This window comes from Mesoplodon mirus (genome assembly GCF_964341445.2).
Source record: "Mesoplodon mirus genome assembly, chromosome: 4".
NCBI classification, from domain to species: domain Eukaryota; kingdom Metazoa; phylum Chordata; class Mammalia; order Artiodactyla; family Ziphiidae; genus Mesoplodon; species Mesoplodon mirus.
This window is the reverse complement of record NC_138979.1, coordinates 36,722,984-36,740,369: the sequence shown is the minus strand read 5'-3', so window position 1 is coordinate 36,740,369 and position 17,386 is coordinate 36,722,984. Positions and strand designations below refer to the sequence as shown.

At 45.0% G+C, this 17,386-nt stretch overlaps 1 protein-coding gene across 2 annotated transcripts in view; it reads left to right on the top strand.

Annotated features, from left to right (window-relative positions):
* Positions 1–3,383: 3,383 nt before the first annotated feature.
* The window catches only part of PDE8A (phosphodiesterase 8A), a 145,862-nt gene continuing 131,859 nt past the window's right edge, over positions 3,384–17,386 (top strand). Inside the window, exon 1 of one of the 2 annotated variants that reach the window (XM_082618482.1) lies at positions 3,384–4,331. In XM_082618482.1, the coding sequence (XP_082474608.1) occupies positions 4,119–4,331 (213 nt within the window). In that variant the 5' untranslated portion in view covers positions 3,384–4,118. The remainder of the gene's footprint in view (positions 4,332–17,386) is intronic. The other variant, XM_082618484.1, reaches the window with a different exon arrangement.

Sequence of the window (17,386 nt, the reverse complement as noted above, 5' to 3'; positions counted from 1 at the left end):
TATATGTACAGCTGATTCACTTTGTTATACAGCAGAAACTAACCAACATTGTAAAGCAATTATACTCCAAAAAAGACATTAAAAAAATTACATTGTACAAAATATTGAAAGCTAGAGAAGTGAACCTGGTGACGTCTGATGCCACAGATTTGTAGGGGTATTGAACCTCGGGGTCATTTCATTTCCTCCAGCAGTTTCTGGCAGTCTGGGGGGAGGCCTGGAGGAAGGTGGTGTTGAAAGAACCCAGGAGAAGGTGGTGAGCTAAGACGCAGGCGCTCAGTAATTATTCTAGGCATCTGATGTCAGTTAGCCCATTTAATCCCTGAGAGGTAGATATCCTTAATCCTAGATTTACAGTAGAGGAAAGCAGCTTGGAGAGAGGATGTATGGCAGGGTGGGGGTTCACACCTCAGGGTGCAGGATCTCTCCCACTTGTGGCTGCTTCAAGTCCAGTTCAACGGGGAAGGCAAGGAGAGGAGTAGAAAACTGAGTGCCAATAGCAGTCTTTGAACGCTGACTCCTAGGTGGAGGAGGAAATAAAGCCAGGAGGGAGCACAGGTGGTAAAAAGGATCAGCTTAGGTGTAAGAGGTGTGGAATGGGAGTCGGTTTGGGTTTTAGATAGAATAAAGCTGTGTGGGACCCTGCATCTTCATGTCTCTCATGAACTGGTGAAGCGGCCATGAGGACTGAGGAGTCGCCTGGGAATGGCCTGTGCTAGTGTGTGAGTGGGGGTCCAGGCTGGCCTCTGTCCCTTGGGTGACTTCTTTCCCGGCCCCACTGACCTCATGCCTGAGACCTCAGAGTAAGAACTGGTCGAGGGAACTTCCCTGGCGATCCAGTGGTTGAGGCTTCGCCTTCCAGTGCAGGGCTATGGGGGTGGGGTGGGGTGCCTGTTGGATCCCTGGTTGGGGAGCTGGTATCCCACTTGCCTCCGGCCAAGGAGCCAAAACACAAAACAGAAGCAATATTGTAGCAAATTCAATAAAGACTTTAAAAATGGTCCACATTAAAAAAAAAATCTTAAAAAAAAAACCAAACTGAAGTTGACCTTCGACTACAATTCTGAGCCTGGTGGGCGTGAAGCAACTCTGCTTGGGGGAATGGATTGGGGGTGGTGGAGCAGTATGTTCTCCTGCGTGCCATGGAACTTCCGGGTACCCACATGGCTGGGGGTGCCTCTCCTGCAGCAGGAGTGGGATTGCTCGTGAGCCCCCTACATACCCCACGGGCTGGGTTTCTTTATAGGGGCTCAGGAGTCCTGGGTGAGCCAGTGGGTGGCACATGCCAGTGAGGTTTGGGTTAGTTCTGTCATTGTGACCCCCTTTTGTGTCCCCTGTTACTGAGGTGTGGGGAAACTGGGTAGAGAAGTGTTCAGGAACCTCAAGGTGCAGATTATGGCCAGGGAAGGAGGGGTGGGGTGGAACTGATGTCAGGTAGTTGAAGCTGAGATGGGGGTGGCCGGAGAGACTGTGACTTCCTGGAGTGTCCCAGGCCGAGTTCCAGAGTATGGATGAAAGTGAGTGGGCGGTTGTCCCTTGTGACCCCAGCAGTGGGCAGAGGACTCATACCGTTCCTGTCTGCTCCTGCTTTGTTCTCAGCCTTAGCTTTCTAAGTCTAGGGTCTCCAAATTGCAGAGCTGGAAATCAGTTAACGCTGCTATCCAACAGGTCTCTGGCAGCAGAGAGGGCAAGAGTCCAGCTCGGGACAGCAAAGGGCAGCGCAGGAGGCCAGTGAGGCGGGGCTGGGGATAAGGGTCCCCACCCCGAATTAGAGCAGGGCTCAAGGATTTCCAAGGTGAGCCCAGGACACCGAGGTCCTGCCTGCGAAGGGGAGCCAAGAGGGCAGCCTGAAGCCCCCAGAGGAGGCAAGGTCAGTGCTGGGAGTCATCAAGGCCGGGCTTCTCAGTGAGGCGGGGAGGGGAGGACAGAGGGCGTGAGATAGACTTTCAAGCACTCTGACGGTTCAAAGCGTTTTCTTCACCAATTACTCTTTATTTAGAGGAGTGCAGATTCTGCCTGGAAAAGTTACGTTCGAAAACCAGCAAAACAGAGGCAGAAAACACTACAGTTGAAGGTAAAAGTCTTTTTCTGTGTCTTTCAAGACATCTTCTTTGAGCCGCTGGTACTTTTATAAGGCAGGGAGGCACACATAAGATTATTGCTAAATGTGCTTAAAGTTGATAGTGTAAGTCACGTGCCAGTGGTTTGGGCCCGATCGGCTAGTATAGAGGGCCAACGGCACAAAACTGCCCTCGGGTTACCCGGCCTTTCAGCTCTGCTGCCCTGAGGAAACTAAGCGGTGCGCACCTCCGGCCCGGAATATCCCGGCTCGAGGGGCGCCAGGGCTGTGGATCTTAGGCTCTTCTTGAAGCCCGACCCGCCGCAGGGAACCCACCGCCTGAGCCCGTCTGGCAGTCTCAGCGCTGCAGCAGGGACTCCAGCCCGGAGCACGCGTCCGGGTCTTTACAGTAGCTGGGCTGGAGGCGGGAGCCGCGGCACCTCAGGGTCATTCCAGGGCCGCGCTAGGAAAGGTGTGGACGGCGGGAGAGGAAAGGGACCCGTCGCGCCGGGGGTGTCGGCTGACCGGGAGCCGCAGCGAGGGCGGGAGAAAAGGCGGGTCCGAGGTGGGCTGCTCGGGGTACTTGATGGACGCCCAGGAGTGCCACCCTCTAGTTGATCGTGGGAGGGGACCCAGGCACAGAGAGGCTAAGTGATTCGCTCAAGGTCACACAGCGAGCCGCTGACGATATGTGTGGGGTGTAGTTCTGCCAACGCGTCTCGCGTCATCACAGGCCTCGCCCGGCACGGCGGACGCCTGGTTCTGCTCCCGCAAGCAAGGAGGCTTTGGGGCCTTGGGCGCCCCATCCTTTGGTTAAGAGGAGAGTAGGACGGCGTCCCCAGCTTGCCCCTAAATGTAGCTTCTTAGCATCCCAGCATCACAGCCTCCCAGTCGCCTGTGTAGGCGGGCATGGTGCTCCAGGTCTTGGCGCGAGAGGGAACGCACAAGGACTGCGGCCCCCGACAATGACGCCCGGACCCCACCTGCCTGCGACCACCCGAACCATAGGTCCTTCCACCGGCCTCATTAATGGCTCAGAGATAGTGACCGTTATCTCTAATTATCTATTAGTCATGCAGCTTCTAAGTTACGGAGCCGGCATTCGAACCCATTGGTCTGGGCTTTGGTGGCCGCAGGCCGGAGGTCAGAGCCCGCCGGCCCGGGGTGGCAGTGTGTGGCCTTGGGCAAGTGTTTCTCCCCGCAGCCGGGCAGCGCGCCCCTCCCGTCGTGGCCGCGCATGCTCAGTGGCGGGAGGGGCGGGGAGGAGGCGGCGGGCGCCCCAGCTGCTTTGCATTGACGCCGGCACCCGCTGGAGGTCACAGCTGGGGGCTGTGTGCGGCGTGCTGCCTGGTAGACCCGGCCCGGGAGACGGAGCCGGAGCCGCTCCGCCCGCAGCTCCCCGGTGAGCGCCGCTGCTTCAGCGCTTCTCGACGGCACGGCTTCAGATCCGACTGGAGCCGAGGAGGTCTCTCCTTCCCTACCCGGGCGGACGCGGCCTCGCCGCCCCGACCGGCTTCCTCCGGCCCCTACCCCTCAACGGCGAGAGAGCTAGGCTAGCTTTCTCCGCCACCAGCCCTCGGACCAGGAGCATTTATTCGCGTGGCGGCAGGCGGAGCGGCGTGGGTGCCCGAGCCTCGAGAGTTGGCGGCTGCAGCGCCGCGGAGCGGGAACGGGACCGTGCGTGAGCGCAGCAGGGAGCTCACCTCCCTCGGGGGACTCGCCTGCTCTCGGGTCGGGAGAGCTCAAATCTCCTCCCCCGAAATTCCCCGGAAGCGCGGCGCGGCCGAGGCGAGCGCGGCGATGTGAGGGAGGCGGCCAGCGGCTCCCACTTCAGGAAGGGCATGTTCGGAGGGGCGGCCGCGGTGCGGTGCCCGCCCCACCGCCCCCTCCCCACCGCCGCAGCTGCTGCGCCCGCACCGCGATAAAAGGGGCGGCCGCACTTCCTGGCGCGAGACCAGTGCTCGCCGCGGCCCGGTCAGGCGGCCGCGAGGCGCCGGGCTGGCCCTTTACTGACCGTTTCGCGGCTGCCCGCCAGCGTGTCGGCGACGCCGCCGCCAGCATGGGCTGTGCCCAGAGCATCCACGCTTCCGAGAGCCGGGCGGTGTACCACGGCGGCAACGAGGCCGAGGACGCGCCGGGCCCTGTGGCGCCGCTGTTGCAGCCCGGCGGTCCGCGCCTCCCATCCGGCCAGACGACGGCCGCCTCGGCCCGGTCCTGTGGCTCCAGCCTCGTGGAGTCCGAGCCAAGCGGCGGCAGCGGCAACGGCAACACGGTAAGGGGTGCCGGGCGGGCGGGGGCTCCGAGGCTGCGGTCCGCGGTGAAATTCGGGCTCCGTGGCGCGGCAGCTTTCCCGCAGGGCCGGGCGGGGCTCCCTCCCGGCTCGCGGTGCCCTGTCGCCCGGCTTTGGATGACTTTGTCGGATGCCAGCGGACCGTCTTCCCAGGGCAGCGGCCGGAGGCGTACCAACCCTAGTTCTGGGGACCGTGCTTAGTAGAGTTGTGCTTAGGACGCTTTCTGAGCCGCGGCGTCGGTTCCTGGGGCACATCCGACCCGACGTGTCGAGCAGGAGGGACCGCTGTGAACTTGACCCAGGCGCTTGAATCCATTACCTCCCAAACAGCGGGTACAGAGGAACCCCCCCCCAAGATATTCTGGCGCGACCCTGAACGTTAAATCAGTGTGAACTTTGTTCTCTTGGTTCTCGTGGTGGAAAGGGAAGGTCGGCTTGCACTGTGAAGCCGGGGTACTGGACCCTACCACCGTGTGGCGTTTTCCCTCTGTCAGCTTTGCACAAGCATGCAGTTGCAGTTTTCCATTTTGTTTGGGACTATTAAAATGTAATCTGGAACATCAGCTTTGCTTCGTTGCACATGTATTTGAGGTTCACTTTCATTAGCATGCATGTTGTACTTGAAGCATATGTAATTAGAAAATAGTATCAGAAACGCGATTTTTGAAGCATTCAACAGAACAAAGTTAATTTTTTATTAAGCAGTCTTACTGGGACAGTTTGTGACTGTGTTTTTAAATTGCGTGTCTTCTCCAGCGCCTATTGCCTTGGCTATGTTTTGTCAGAGTTTCTGGGCTTAGTCTTTGTTAAGGTTTTCTAAAGGGAAGGTATTTTTCCTTTTTAAAAAAAGGAAAAAAATGTTCATGAAGGCAGACTGCGGCAGCTTTCGGGTTCTCTGGTTTGAAATTTTAGAGCAGGAATTCACGCGTTTGTTTATGTGTTATTAAACTAGGGGAAAATATTCCTGTATGTATGGCTGCAGATTGTTGAGGATCATCCTTCTGGTTGCTGCTGTGTTTTAAAAGAGTCATTTGCGAAACTGTCTTGATTTTCTTGCTTATTGAGTACTGCTAGACCTCCCAAATTAGAGGGATAGAACTTGGTTCACTTTCTGTCTTAAATTTCTAACAGTCATCATGCCTTTTCTATAAAAGTGAAAAGTCTTTTTCAGTGTTGCATAACATAGATGAAGTGATATCTCCCCCTGTCTTGCGCTATCTGAAAATTCAAATTCATTCTGATGATCAGATTTGGATTCCTTCTCCTACAGTCTTTGTAGAAACCTGTGATAGTTTAAAACTATTAACCTAAGCTGCTCTTAATGTCACTGTAATGCTTGTACGTTAAGCTACCTAACTGGCTTAAAAAAAAAAAAAAGACGTTACAGGTGAAGTTGAATATGGAAGCTATAACAGCTTTCAAGTGTTTGACCCAAATCTGATATTGGTTATCTTGCATTAAGTAATATTAAACTTTTAGTCACTAACGTAGCTTTTTAAGAAAGAGGCCCTGTGCCTTATTGGTCTTTTTGAGGCAGTGGTCCTGAATTCACCCAGGTGTCTTGTAAGCATTTTCAGTGTAGCAGCTTGCTCTTCTGCCATCCACATTGCCTAGAGGTCCCCTGAGTTTCTAAGAGTCTCAAGTATTCTGCCCATTGTCAGACCATTGTCTTGAGTTGGGGTCCAGAAAAATACATTCATCATTACAGTGCTTAATCCACTGGCATGCATATATATAGTAGGTGCTAAATAAATGTTTGTTGAGTTTTATTTTTGTTGTTAACTGAATGGTGAAACTTTTTCAGTCACTGGAATTGGATTCCATGAAACCTCCAATGTAGGCTTTAAGGTTAGGTTTTTCAGGAGGAGGAGTCAAATTCTAAATAACCCCACAACCATAGAAATAATAGTCCCATGCTTGTTATTCATGAAATATATATCTTGATACCACATCTCAGTTACAGATATTTGTAATTAGGCATATCAGGTAATAGGCAGAGGTAGATATCAGCATTTTTTTAGTTCAGTATTTTTTCTTTAAGGAAATGAATCTTTTGAAATTAAGATATTCAATATACTCTGGAAATTTAAAAACCCATGCTTAGGGAAGATAAGTTTTCAGCAATTTAGCAAAGTCAAATTTTTGTATAATGTATTTGAATTCCTTTATATTAACATATCAAGGTCCAATTTTCATTAAAAATATTTTTCTTAAAAATATAGTAAGTCAGCTTATTGTTGAGTGAATTCCAGTCAGAAATTCATTGAGGAAGTTTTTGTATTTCTATAGCATATAGTAAACACCAGTTCATCAGAATGCTTGGGAGATTGATAATCAATTGCATTTTTGGATTAATGATCCCCTACACCTGTAGCGTATCCCACATGTGTTCCATGAAGCAATTTGTGGACTGTTAATAAGTATTAAATGAATAAAGTGTCCGTGGTCAAATTAGTTTGGGAAATACTGGCTCAGAGTAAGTTTGGCAGATTTCTTTCATACAGGATTTGTCAGAAAGCCTAATTTCCTAAAATACACTCTGAATCTCCAAGTGGTGTTTAGAGTGTGCAACATTTCCCAAATGTGTTTGATTATGGAGCCCATTTGTTGAGGTATATCTTAGGCAGGCCACATGTTAAGACACAATTCCTAACATGAGATACCGATATTCAAAGTACAAGAAATATACTTAACAGTAAAACTCAGTAAACATGATCTGCTTCTTAATGATTCCAAAGGTACTTTAGGATCTTGTAATACATTAGGCTGGGTCATCTTTATGAACTTATTTAAGTATTACTAAAAATACTCTGGCTGTTTATCCATTTCAGGAGTTATAGTCTATGTGGTTACAGATAATGAATGCTGTGTTCAGTTTGAACACTTACAGTTTTGTTTTGTATCAGGGTGCACTTTAACTGTAACATTTAATATTTTCCTGTCAGTCTTTAGATTTACTCCGTTTTCCCTTTCCTTAGCTAGGACTTTGAGTTGCCCTTGAAAGATTTGTGTGAGTGTCCGAGGAGACCCTATGCTCACCCTCCCTCCCTTTTTGCGAACACCCAGTGCAGTGCTAAAGATGGATGCCCTCCCCACCGTGTGTCACTGATCAGCTCTGTGAGGGGCAGTCACGTCTGTTTTGTTCCCTGCTGTGTCCCCCCACAAAGTAAGCCTTCCACAAACATTGGTTGAATTGGAGAATTGTGTGGACTAGGCTGTAGAAGTGGAAGATCCAGCCAGCCCATATAAAGGAGAAATAGAAACCAGTTTTAAGTAGAGTGGAGGCTGTGGAATTTAGATTTGGTTTTTGGAAGTCTCTGGTACTGCTCTTTCAGAGCATTTGTGCTCAGGGAATAATATATTTCCACCCTCGTAAGCCCAGTAGATTTCCCTATAGAGATTTAAGGATTAGTGCAGCTGGGTGGGCAGAACACAACAGGTGACAGATGATGGCGTGGCCACACGCTAACCTCTAACCAGGGGTTACTGCCTTCAACTCTCAGACCGATTCTCCATTTGTCTATCTCTAGTATCTGCTTGTGTCATTTCTTTTCACCCACCTAGTTTTCTCTTATTTTTCACCACCTTCCCCTTCTTCCTAGTCTTCCTCCTTCCTTTTCCCTGCCAGCCCACCATCCTCCACACAACTGGTGAAATTACCCACCCTAGTCCACCAAAGTTTAGTGGTTTCTTGGTGTTTCCTAGCTATGGAATAAAATTTGTTGCCTGCTCTTAACATACAGCGTGGATTAATCAAATTTTTATATTTTCCTAAAAGAAAGTGAATTTTTCTTTGTGTGTGACCTGAGTGACCCCCACCCCTGCAACTAGGGGTCACCGGCCCTTGGTAGATTATCTGGAGTTACTGAAAGTTTCCCTGTGGAAGTGTGGTTGAGGAAATGAGACCCAACTTTCTGTTCCTGAAATAGTGACTATAATTTTATCTTGAGCTCATGGGCTGTGAGTTCTGTCATCATTGTGTTCTTATGCCTTTTGGTGTATAGAATCTCATTATCTTGCCAGGCCTAGCTATAAAGGTAACTGCTTTTAAAATTTTTCTTGAATGCCTATTATATACATAAAATGCTTTGTATTATGTATATATTTTTAGTGCTTAATATCATTGCCACCATCACTTTAAGTTTGGTTCCTAAGAGTGATGTCATGAATGTCACAGCTCTGTCGGCTCAGACCTGCCCTGGGCTGGCCTTGACCCTGTCCTTGCTGAAGTGAGTGTTGGGATGGGGCCTGTGGTCCCTTCTGGCACAGCTGTTCCCTGTGAAGTGGCTTATGACACTGGTTTTCCCTTGGACGGCTTGCCTGTTTGGATTGGGTTCTTCAGTAAGGGAAGGTTTGTGATGTGAGGCCGCAGGGTGAGGCAGACATCTCAGAATAACCTAAAATGCCTTCACGGGCAGAGGATTTTTAAACATTAACATACAAAGAAATCAAAGAACCGAGGGAGACGTTGCTTAGGACATGAGTAAGCCCTTGGTGGTATCCAAAGTCAGTGGCTTCAGCCTGGTTTCTCGACACAGTGGGATGGTAGGAGGCAAAGGACTCTGATGTTCTTAGCAGACTGTTCATATGAGTAATATCCCCCTTTCCTTGATGCCTCCTACGTGGTAGGCACTGTGCTGGATGCCTTTCAGATATAATCTCATTTCAACCCTGTGAGGTGGCTAGTGTCATTTCCCTTTTGCAGATAAGGCGCCAGAGGTTAGAAACTCACCCAAGGCCATACATTAAGCTGGGATTCAAAGCCATTGTTCCTGGTGCTTATCTCCTGGCTTGTTGCTCTGAGAACCACCTGTCTCTATTACATCTACCATTCTGTGGCCTTCTGCTAGGTGACAGACATCGCAGGTCCACCTGGGTTTTAAGCAGGCATCCTGAATCTGTGTTATTAAGATTTTGTTAAGTCTTGACTTACTGGGGCAGTTGGTTCCAGCCCTACCTTAGGTTCCCATGTTTGTGGAAGTCGCAGCCATATTCAGCCCTGTCCCAGTTAATTCCTCAAGTCAGGCATTTTGTGAGGCCCTCTGATCTGTCCTCTTCACTCTCTAAAATGAGTTGGCAGGCACCCCTCAGGGGTACTTTTTCCTCTCCCTCGTGCTCAGGCTGCAGGTAGCCTTCCTTAGCCAGGACCTCCGTAGGAGCCAGCCTGGAGTGCAGCCCCTCGCCCCCTTCTTCTGCCCACAGTTCTGCACATACATATGCTCCCAGACTTAGGCCCAGCTGAAATCTTTCTTGAGGCCCTGGTTATACTTGCACTCTCTTTCCTCTGCTCTTGGGACTTTCTCCTATAGCCCTTGTGGGCTCGGTTTCCTTTTTTGAGCCTCCAGCTGGATTATAGGCCACTTGAGGGCAAGGACTGTGTCCTAGTTTCATTACAGTTCCCAGAGTGTTTGGCACACTAAGTAAATGTTTGGATAAATACACCAGTCTCTAAGGCTGAAAGGGCTTTTATTCATATTCCACGGGTCTATCTCACCTGTTTAAATTTAACCAAAATTATTGGAGTGTGTTGTTATATGTTTTAATAAAAAGCCAAAATACCCTGAAGCCAGTGATTAATCTGTGGAGTGATTAGTAAAACTTTTGCCTCTCACTTTGGTCGTGTCAGGCTTGAGCAGTGTTCCTGGGTCTCGTCCTTCTGTTCTACTTTTGTTCTGCTCTGGTAAGAAGAGTGGTGGAATATCTTGTCAGAGAGCTGTTTTGACAACTTCTGTGTTGCAGTTTCTTAGCTACAGGCCTCATATGCAGTTTGCCCATCTATATAGACAGGAAGGCTATCACAGATTTCCCCAGACTTTGGGGATGGCCTCAAAGAACTCAGCGAGGGTGGCTGGCCAGTTCTTTTATTCTGTGTGGATTGGAACACACCTTCGATCTGTTGAGTTCACGCGCATTTACTGTCTGCCTGCCTCTCCCTTTCATGTCCTGGTAGTGTAAGTACAACAGCTGCTTCAGCCTTGTCACTCTGCTCATGGGACAAGCAAAGGGCTGGTGGCACATCAGCAGTTTCCACGTGGTCTTCAAATGTTTGCGGTTGCCGGCAGGTCCCTAGTGAGGTGTATTTGAAAGAACGGAGGTGGAGGAGCCAGAGGTGTTTGTTTTTAAGTCCAGCACTGTGAGGTAACGGCTGTGTAATATTTGGCAAGTTCTGATCCTAAGTTTTCTCAAACATAAAATGAGACTAGAATACCTGGGTTTTGGTGAGGATCACTTAAAATAATCTGTGTGAAAGTGTTTTGTAAACTCCAAAGCACCGGTATGTGTAAGGATTGATCTTTTTCTTTCAGTTACCTTTTTCAAAGGCAAACTTTGCTCAAATATATCTGCTTTTTTTGGTTTTTTGATAATTTTTTTGAAGATTTTTTTTTTGATGTGGACCATTTTTAAAGTCTTTATTGAATTTATTGCAACATCGCTTCTGTTTTATGTTTTGGTTTTTGGACCGCGAGGCATGTGGGATCTTAGCTCCCCGACCAGGGATCAAATCCACACCCCTTGCTTTGGAAGGCAAAGTCTTAACCACTGGACCACCAGGGAAGTCCCTATCTGCTTATTTTTTAAAGCACATCTCTTCCTTTTTAAAATATATTTTTGTCTTTTCCCTAATATTTTATTGTGAAAATTTTCAAACATACAGCAAAGTTGAAAGAACTACCGTGTGTATACCTACCACCTAGATTCTGCTGTTAACACTTTCTTTTATTTGCTTTACCACTTCTCTCTATCCCTTTATCCACCCAGAAATCCATTTTATTTTTGGAGTCATTTCCAAGTAAGTTTCACATATCAGTATACGTGACTCCTGAACACTTCAGTATGCATATCACCTAGAATTAAAAATTTGTTACCTTTTTTTTTTTGTATAAATGTATATGCTTGTGTAATGCAAATCTCTGTCAGGATACAGACTATTACCATCACCCCAGAGAGTTCTCTGTGTTCCTCTTCCATTCCTAACCCCACCCACTAACAACCACAGGTTTTTTTTTCCCATTGTAAATTATTTTTGCCTGTTCTAGGTGTCATATAAATAGAATCTTATAAAAATAATGTATTCTTTTGTGTAAGGCTTTTTTCATTCAGCATAGTATTTTTGAGATTCATCTATGTTGCTCTTTTTTCTTGCTGAGTAGTATTCTGTTGTGTGACTAGATCACAATTCACTTATTCATTCTCTTCTTGAGGGATGGTAGGGCTGCTCTTAACTTTTGGCTATTAAGAATACAGCTGCTATGAATATTCTAGTATAAATTATAATGTGGGCATATGCTTTCATTTTTCTTGGGTAACTACCAAGAAGTAGAATTGCTGGGTCATAGGATAGCTATTATATTTAGCTTTTTAAGAAACTGCTTGACCTTTCTCCAGCGTTATACAATTCCACACTCCTGCCAACAGTATATAATAAAAATGCCGTTGGTCCACGTCCTTGCCACCGTTTGGTGTTATCAGTCTTTTAATTTTAGCCATTCTGGTGGGTGTGTAGTGGTATCTCCTTGTGGTTATGATTTGCATTTCCTTGATGGCTAATAATTTTGAGTATGTTTTCATGTGCTAATTGATTGTTTATATAACTTCCTTTTTGAAGTTTTTATTTTAACAGTTTTTTATTAAAAGGAAATATAAATATTTTCATGACCTCTGGGTAGGGAAGGACTTATTAAACAAGTTACACAAAGCAGTTACCATAAAGGAAAAGGTTAATAAATTCAACTACGTTAAAATAAAGAACTTCTCATCAAAAGAGAGTGAAAAGGAAGGAAACCATAAACTGGAAGAAGATATTTGCAACACATAACACCAATGAAGGATTGGTATCCGGAATAAATATAGAACTCTTACAGTAGATAAGAAAAGGACAGCCCAGTTGAAAAATACGCAAAGACTTAGGGAGCTTATCAAAGAGGAAACCAAATGGCCAATACATGTGTGAAAAGATGTCAGCCTCACTGGGGAAATGCAAATTAAAACCACAATGAAATAACATTTTACACCCACCAAATGGGCAAATGTTTAAAAGCCTGACAGTATTTTTGAGGAATTCTTCAACACTGTAAGTAAAAGCATAAATCGGTTGGAAAACCATTGTCATTACCAAGTAGAGTTAAACATGTGATCCTATGACCTAGCAATTTCAGTCCTAGAGACACATATGTGTATTGAAACATGCATAAGAATGTTCATAGGAGCATTGCTTTTAATAGCAAACGTTCTGATAAAACTCAAATATCCCTCAGCAACATAATGGATGAATAAATTGTGATATGCAAAGGAATGCTTTTCAGCTTTGAAAATGAATGGCTTATAGGTACAGATGAACATAGATCAATCTCCAAAACAATGTTGAAAGAAGGAACTTATAGAAGAATTTATAAAGTATAATTCTTTTTATTTAAAGTTTAATAGCAAAACAGTATGTTATATAGGAATATATGTGATGTACATATAGATATTAAAACTATAAAGAAAACTAAAGAAATAATTGCAATAAAATTCAGTTAGGCAGAGAAAGTTTATTTTACAGACTAAAATGATTAGCAGGTTAATTTGAGTGCCTAGTACAGAAGATACAGGAGCCAAGCAGGAGGCCCTGCCCTCAGGGCAGAAAGAGTCCTCTCTGGACATGTGGGGCAGGCCTCTGACCTGGAAGTGAGGATGATGCCTGAGGGATGGAGTGGGTGTTCAGAGAACTGGCAGGAGCTTGGTCTGGATTGGTCAGAAGGTGCAGAGGGAGGAAGGGAGGGAGGAAGGGAGGGAGGGGTTTGGCCTGGGCTAAGAAGACTGGGAGGACCTGGATGGGTAGAGAATGGGGGTGTGTATGGGGTGGGGGGTTGCTGGCTTGTTCCACAAACAGTGAGGAGGTTGACCAGGGATAGGAGGGAAGGCTTGAAAGCCAGGTTAAGGAGTTTGGAGTCCATCCTGTAAACTTCAGAGGACTTTCATTTTCAGCATTGTAGTTACAGGATGAATGTATTTTATGAAGATTAAGTTTTAGGAGGAAAGTGCACTGGGTGGGGTAAGGAAAAGTTAGAGGCGGGGCATTACCCAGGGGACTATTGTGGTGGTTCAGGCACAAGGTATGACCAGGTGTAACTAGGTAGTGCAGTGGTTTGGGAAAAGAAGGAAGGAAGAGCTGGCAGGCTAGGGAATGGATTGGATTTGGGGAGTGAGGGATGAGGGAAGTGGAGGGTGACTCAGAGGTTGGGGTTTACCAGCTTAGAAGGACTGTGATAACATGCTCAATTTCTACAGTGCTGTATAGTTGACTGGGCGCTATTTTTTTTTTTTTTTTAACTGAAGTATAGTTGATTTACAATGTTGTGTTGATTTACAGTGCTGTGTTTTCTGGTATACAGCAAACTGATTATATATATATATATACACACACACATATATATATTCTTTTTCATATCCTTTTCCATTGTAGTTTATTACAAGATAGTGAATATAGTTCCCTGTGATATACAGTAGGACTGTGAGGTAGGAAGGAGGGATTTTATTTTCCCTGTTGAAGACCTAAAAGAAGCAGAAATTTAAAGAGATCAAAGGACTTGCCCAAGTTTGTGGTGGCTGCTTACAGAAACAGGGTCACTATAATAGCATAGGGTAGAAGTCAGAGGAAAGAGAGGGTAGGGAATTTTTAAAAGCCTTTCTTGTATCTTGGTTCTGGATTTATTTTATAAAATAAACTTTTATTACTTTTTCTCTTACAAAAGTAATGTTCATTTTAGAAAACTTGAAAAAGAAAAGGACCTTAAATTGCATAATCAAGAGATAAGCTACTCATAAAATGGTAGTATGTTTCCTTCCATCCATGTAGATAACTTTAAATAACTGTAATTAAAAACTATTTTTTAAAAATGGTTTTATTCTTTTAGTTCTAGGAAACATTTAATTGTTATTTCTTCAAATGTTGTCCCCCCTTCCATTTCCTCCCTTCCCTTCTGCAGATTCCTCCAAATGATCGGATTTAGGCACATCTTTTATCTGTCCTCTATATCTCTTCAGTTTTCTTTTACTTCCCATCTCTGTGCTATAGTCTGGGAGGGTTCTTTAGCTCACTCTCCTAGCTCATTGATTCATTCCTCAGGGTCTACTCAGCTATCTAGCCCTTTGAGTTTTTTTAAATTTATTTTATTTTTGGCTGCACTGAGCCTTTGTTGCTGCGTGTGGGCTTTTCTCTAGTTGAGGCGAGCAGTGGCTTCTCTTGTTGCGGAGCACGGGCTCTAGAGCGCAGGCTCAGTAGTTGTGGCGCACGGGCTTAGTTGCTCCGCCGCATGTGGAATCTTCCCGGACTAGGGCTCGAACCCATGTCCCCTGCATTGGCAGGCGGGTTCTTAACCACTGAGCCACCCTTCGATTTTTTAAATTGGACAGTTTCTGTATTCAAGATTTATGGTGTATTCTTTTTATAACTGCTTATTCATGGGGTTTTTTTGTTTTGTTTTGTTACAGCATACTTGTTATCTTTTTGAGTATATTAATTATATACACTTTAAAGTCCTATTCTGATTGCTGTTTATTTAAAACATTTTTTTGAGATATAAATGCAGTTAGCACAGTATACAAATCTTAAAGAGTATGGCTTGATAAAATTTTACCCACATATGCTGCATGTAATGACCACCCAAATCAAGAGAGAATATTTCCAGCACTTCAGAAGACTGCCCTGTGGCTGTTGACTAATTTTTTTTTTAGTATTTCTAACATGTTATTATGAGAAATCTCAAATATGTAGCATTCTTGAAAGAATTTTGCAGTGAACCCTTGTGCACCCCAAACTCCTGTATTTTATGGTAGCATTTTACTGTACTTGCTTTATCATATATGGTCAGCCCTCTGTATCCATGGGTTCTACATCTGAGGATTCAACCAGTGGGGGTGTGTGGGGGGGAATCCAGAAAGTTCTAAAAAGCAAAACTTGAATTTGCCTTTTAATAACGATTTACATAGCATTTACATTGTAGTTACAGCAATTTACATAACATTTACATTGTATTAGGTATTATGAGTAATCTAGAGGTGATTCACAGTATACATTATACGAGAGGATGTGCTTAGGTTATGTGTAAATTCTATGCCTTTCATATAAGGGACTTGAGCATCTGTGGATTTGGTATCTGAGGGAATCTTGGAACCAATGCCCTGCAGAAACCAAGGGACAACTGTGTATCTGTCTGTCTATCATCTCCATCTCCTTTTTCTTTGATGCATTTTAAAGTAGTTGCAGACATCAGTCCACTTCTCCTAAAATATTGCAGCATGCATATCATTAATTAGAGTCCAGTATTTGGATTTTTCTTCTGAGGTAAAATTTACATGCAGTGAAACGCACAGATATTTATTGTGCATTTGCTGAGTTTTGACAGATGCATACATATATCTGTGTAATCCAAACCTCTGTCAAGGTTATAATATTACCTTTCCAGAGTGTTCACTCATGTTCCTTCCTAGGCTGTCTCTCCCTGCCATCCCTGCAACCACCTTCTAATTTTCTTCCCACCATAGATTAGCTTTGTCTGTTCTGGAACTTCATATAAGTGGAATTATGTAGCATGTACTCTTTTATGTAACACTTCTTTCACTCAGCATTACGTTTTTGAGATTAATCTATGTTTCATGTATGAGTAGTTCATAGTATGATGACTATTAACTTTTAAAAGCTCATGATCCACATTGTTAAATTGCCCTCTAGAAAGACGTGATCAAATTTTAGTATCACAGGAGCATATGAGAGTGCTTGTTATGCTTTCAACAATCTGATTGTGGGAGAGTGATATTTTATTAGTATTTTAATGATAATTTATTTCATTTATTGTTACTTTTTCTTTTCCAAGTGTGTTTTGGACACTTGAACTTCCTCTTCAGTGAATTCATGTCTGTTGCCTATTTCTGTGTTTGGGTTTTAGAGTTTAAAAAAATTTTATTTATGAGAGCTTTTTAATGTGTTTGGGAATTAAGTTTTGATCTCTTGTGCTTATTGCAAATCTTTTTCTCTTTATTGAATGTATTACTTTAAAAATAATAGACAATTTTAAAAAATTGTAGACATTTTATATTTTTATGAAATCAAATCTAGCACTCTTCCTTCTTTTATGTTTTTTTTCCATCTGCTTTATACAGCCTCCTCTTTTATTACAGTATACAGAGTGTAGAAAATTAGCAAATGCTTTCACAACCTAGGGATCATTTATTATAACATGTTAGTACATATCCTTCCAGATTCTTTCTCTTTCCCTCTCTCCCTCCCTCCCTTTCTCTCTCCCCCCCTTTCTGTCTCCCTGTCTTTCTCTCTCTCCCTGTCTCCCCCCCCCCCGCATCTATCTCTCTATCTGTACAATTGCATTTTTTCACTGAAATTAGATTATATAGTACATACTGGGTTTTTAAAAATTGTGAAGTATACATAACAGACTAAAATGATTAGCAGGTTAATTTGAGTGCCTAGTACAGAAGATACAGGAGCCAAGCAGGAGGCCCTGCCCTCAGGGCAGAAAGAGTCCTCTCTGACGTGTGGGGCAGGCCTCTGACCTGGAAGTGAGGATGATGCCTGAGGGATGGAGTGGGTGTTCAGAGAACTGGCAGGAGCTTGGTCTGGATTGGTCAGAAGGTGCAGAGGGAGGAAGGGAGGGAGGGGTTTGGCCTGGGCTAAGAAGACTGGGAGGTCTTCCAGAAGACTGGAAGACTGGGAGAATGTACCATTCTAATCATTTTTAAGTGTTCGGTTCAGTGGCATTAAGCACATTCACTTCGTTCTGCAACCGCCACCACCATCCATCTCCAGAACCTTTTCATCTTCCAAAGCTAAAACTTCACACCCATTAAACTCCTTAATCCCTCCTCCCCCAGCCCCTGGCAACCACCATTCCCTTTTGACTACTCTAGGTACTTCATATAAGTGGAATCATGTAGTACTTGTACTTTTGTCATTGCCTGATTTCACTTAATGTAATGTCTTCAAGTTTCATCCATGTTGTAACATATATCAGAGTTTCATTCCTTTTTAAGGCTGAATAATA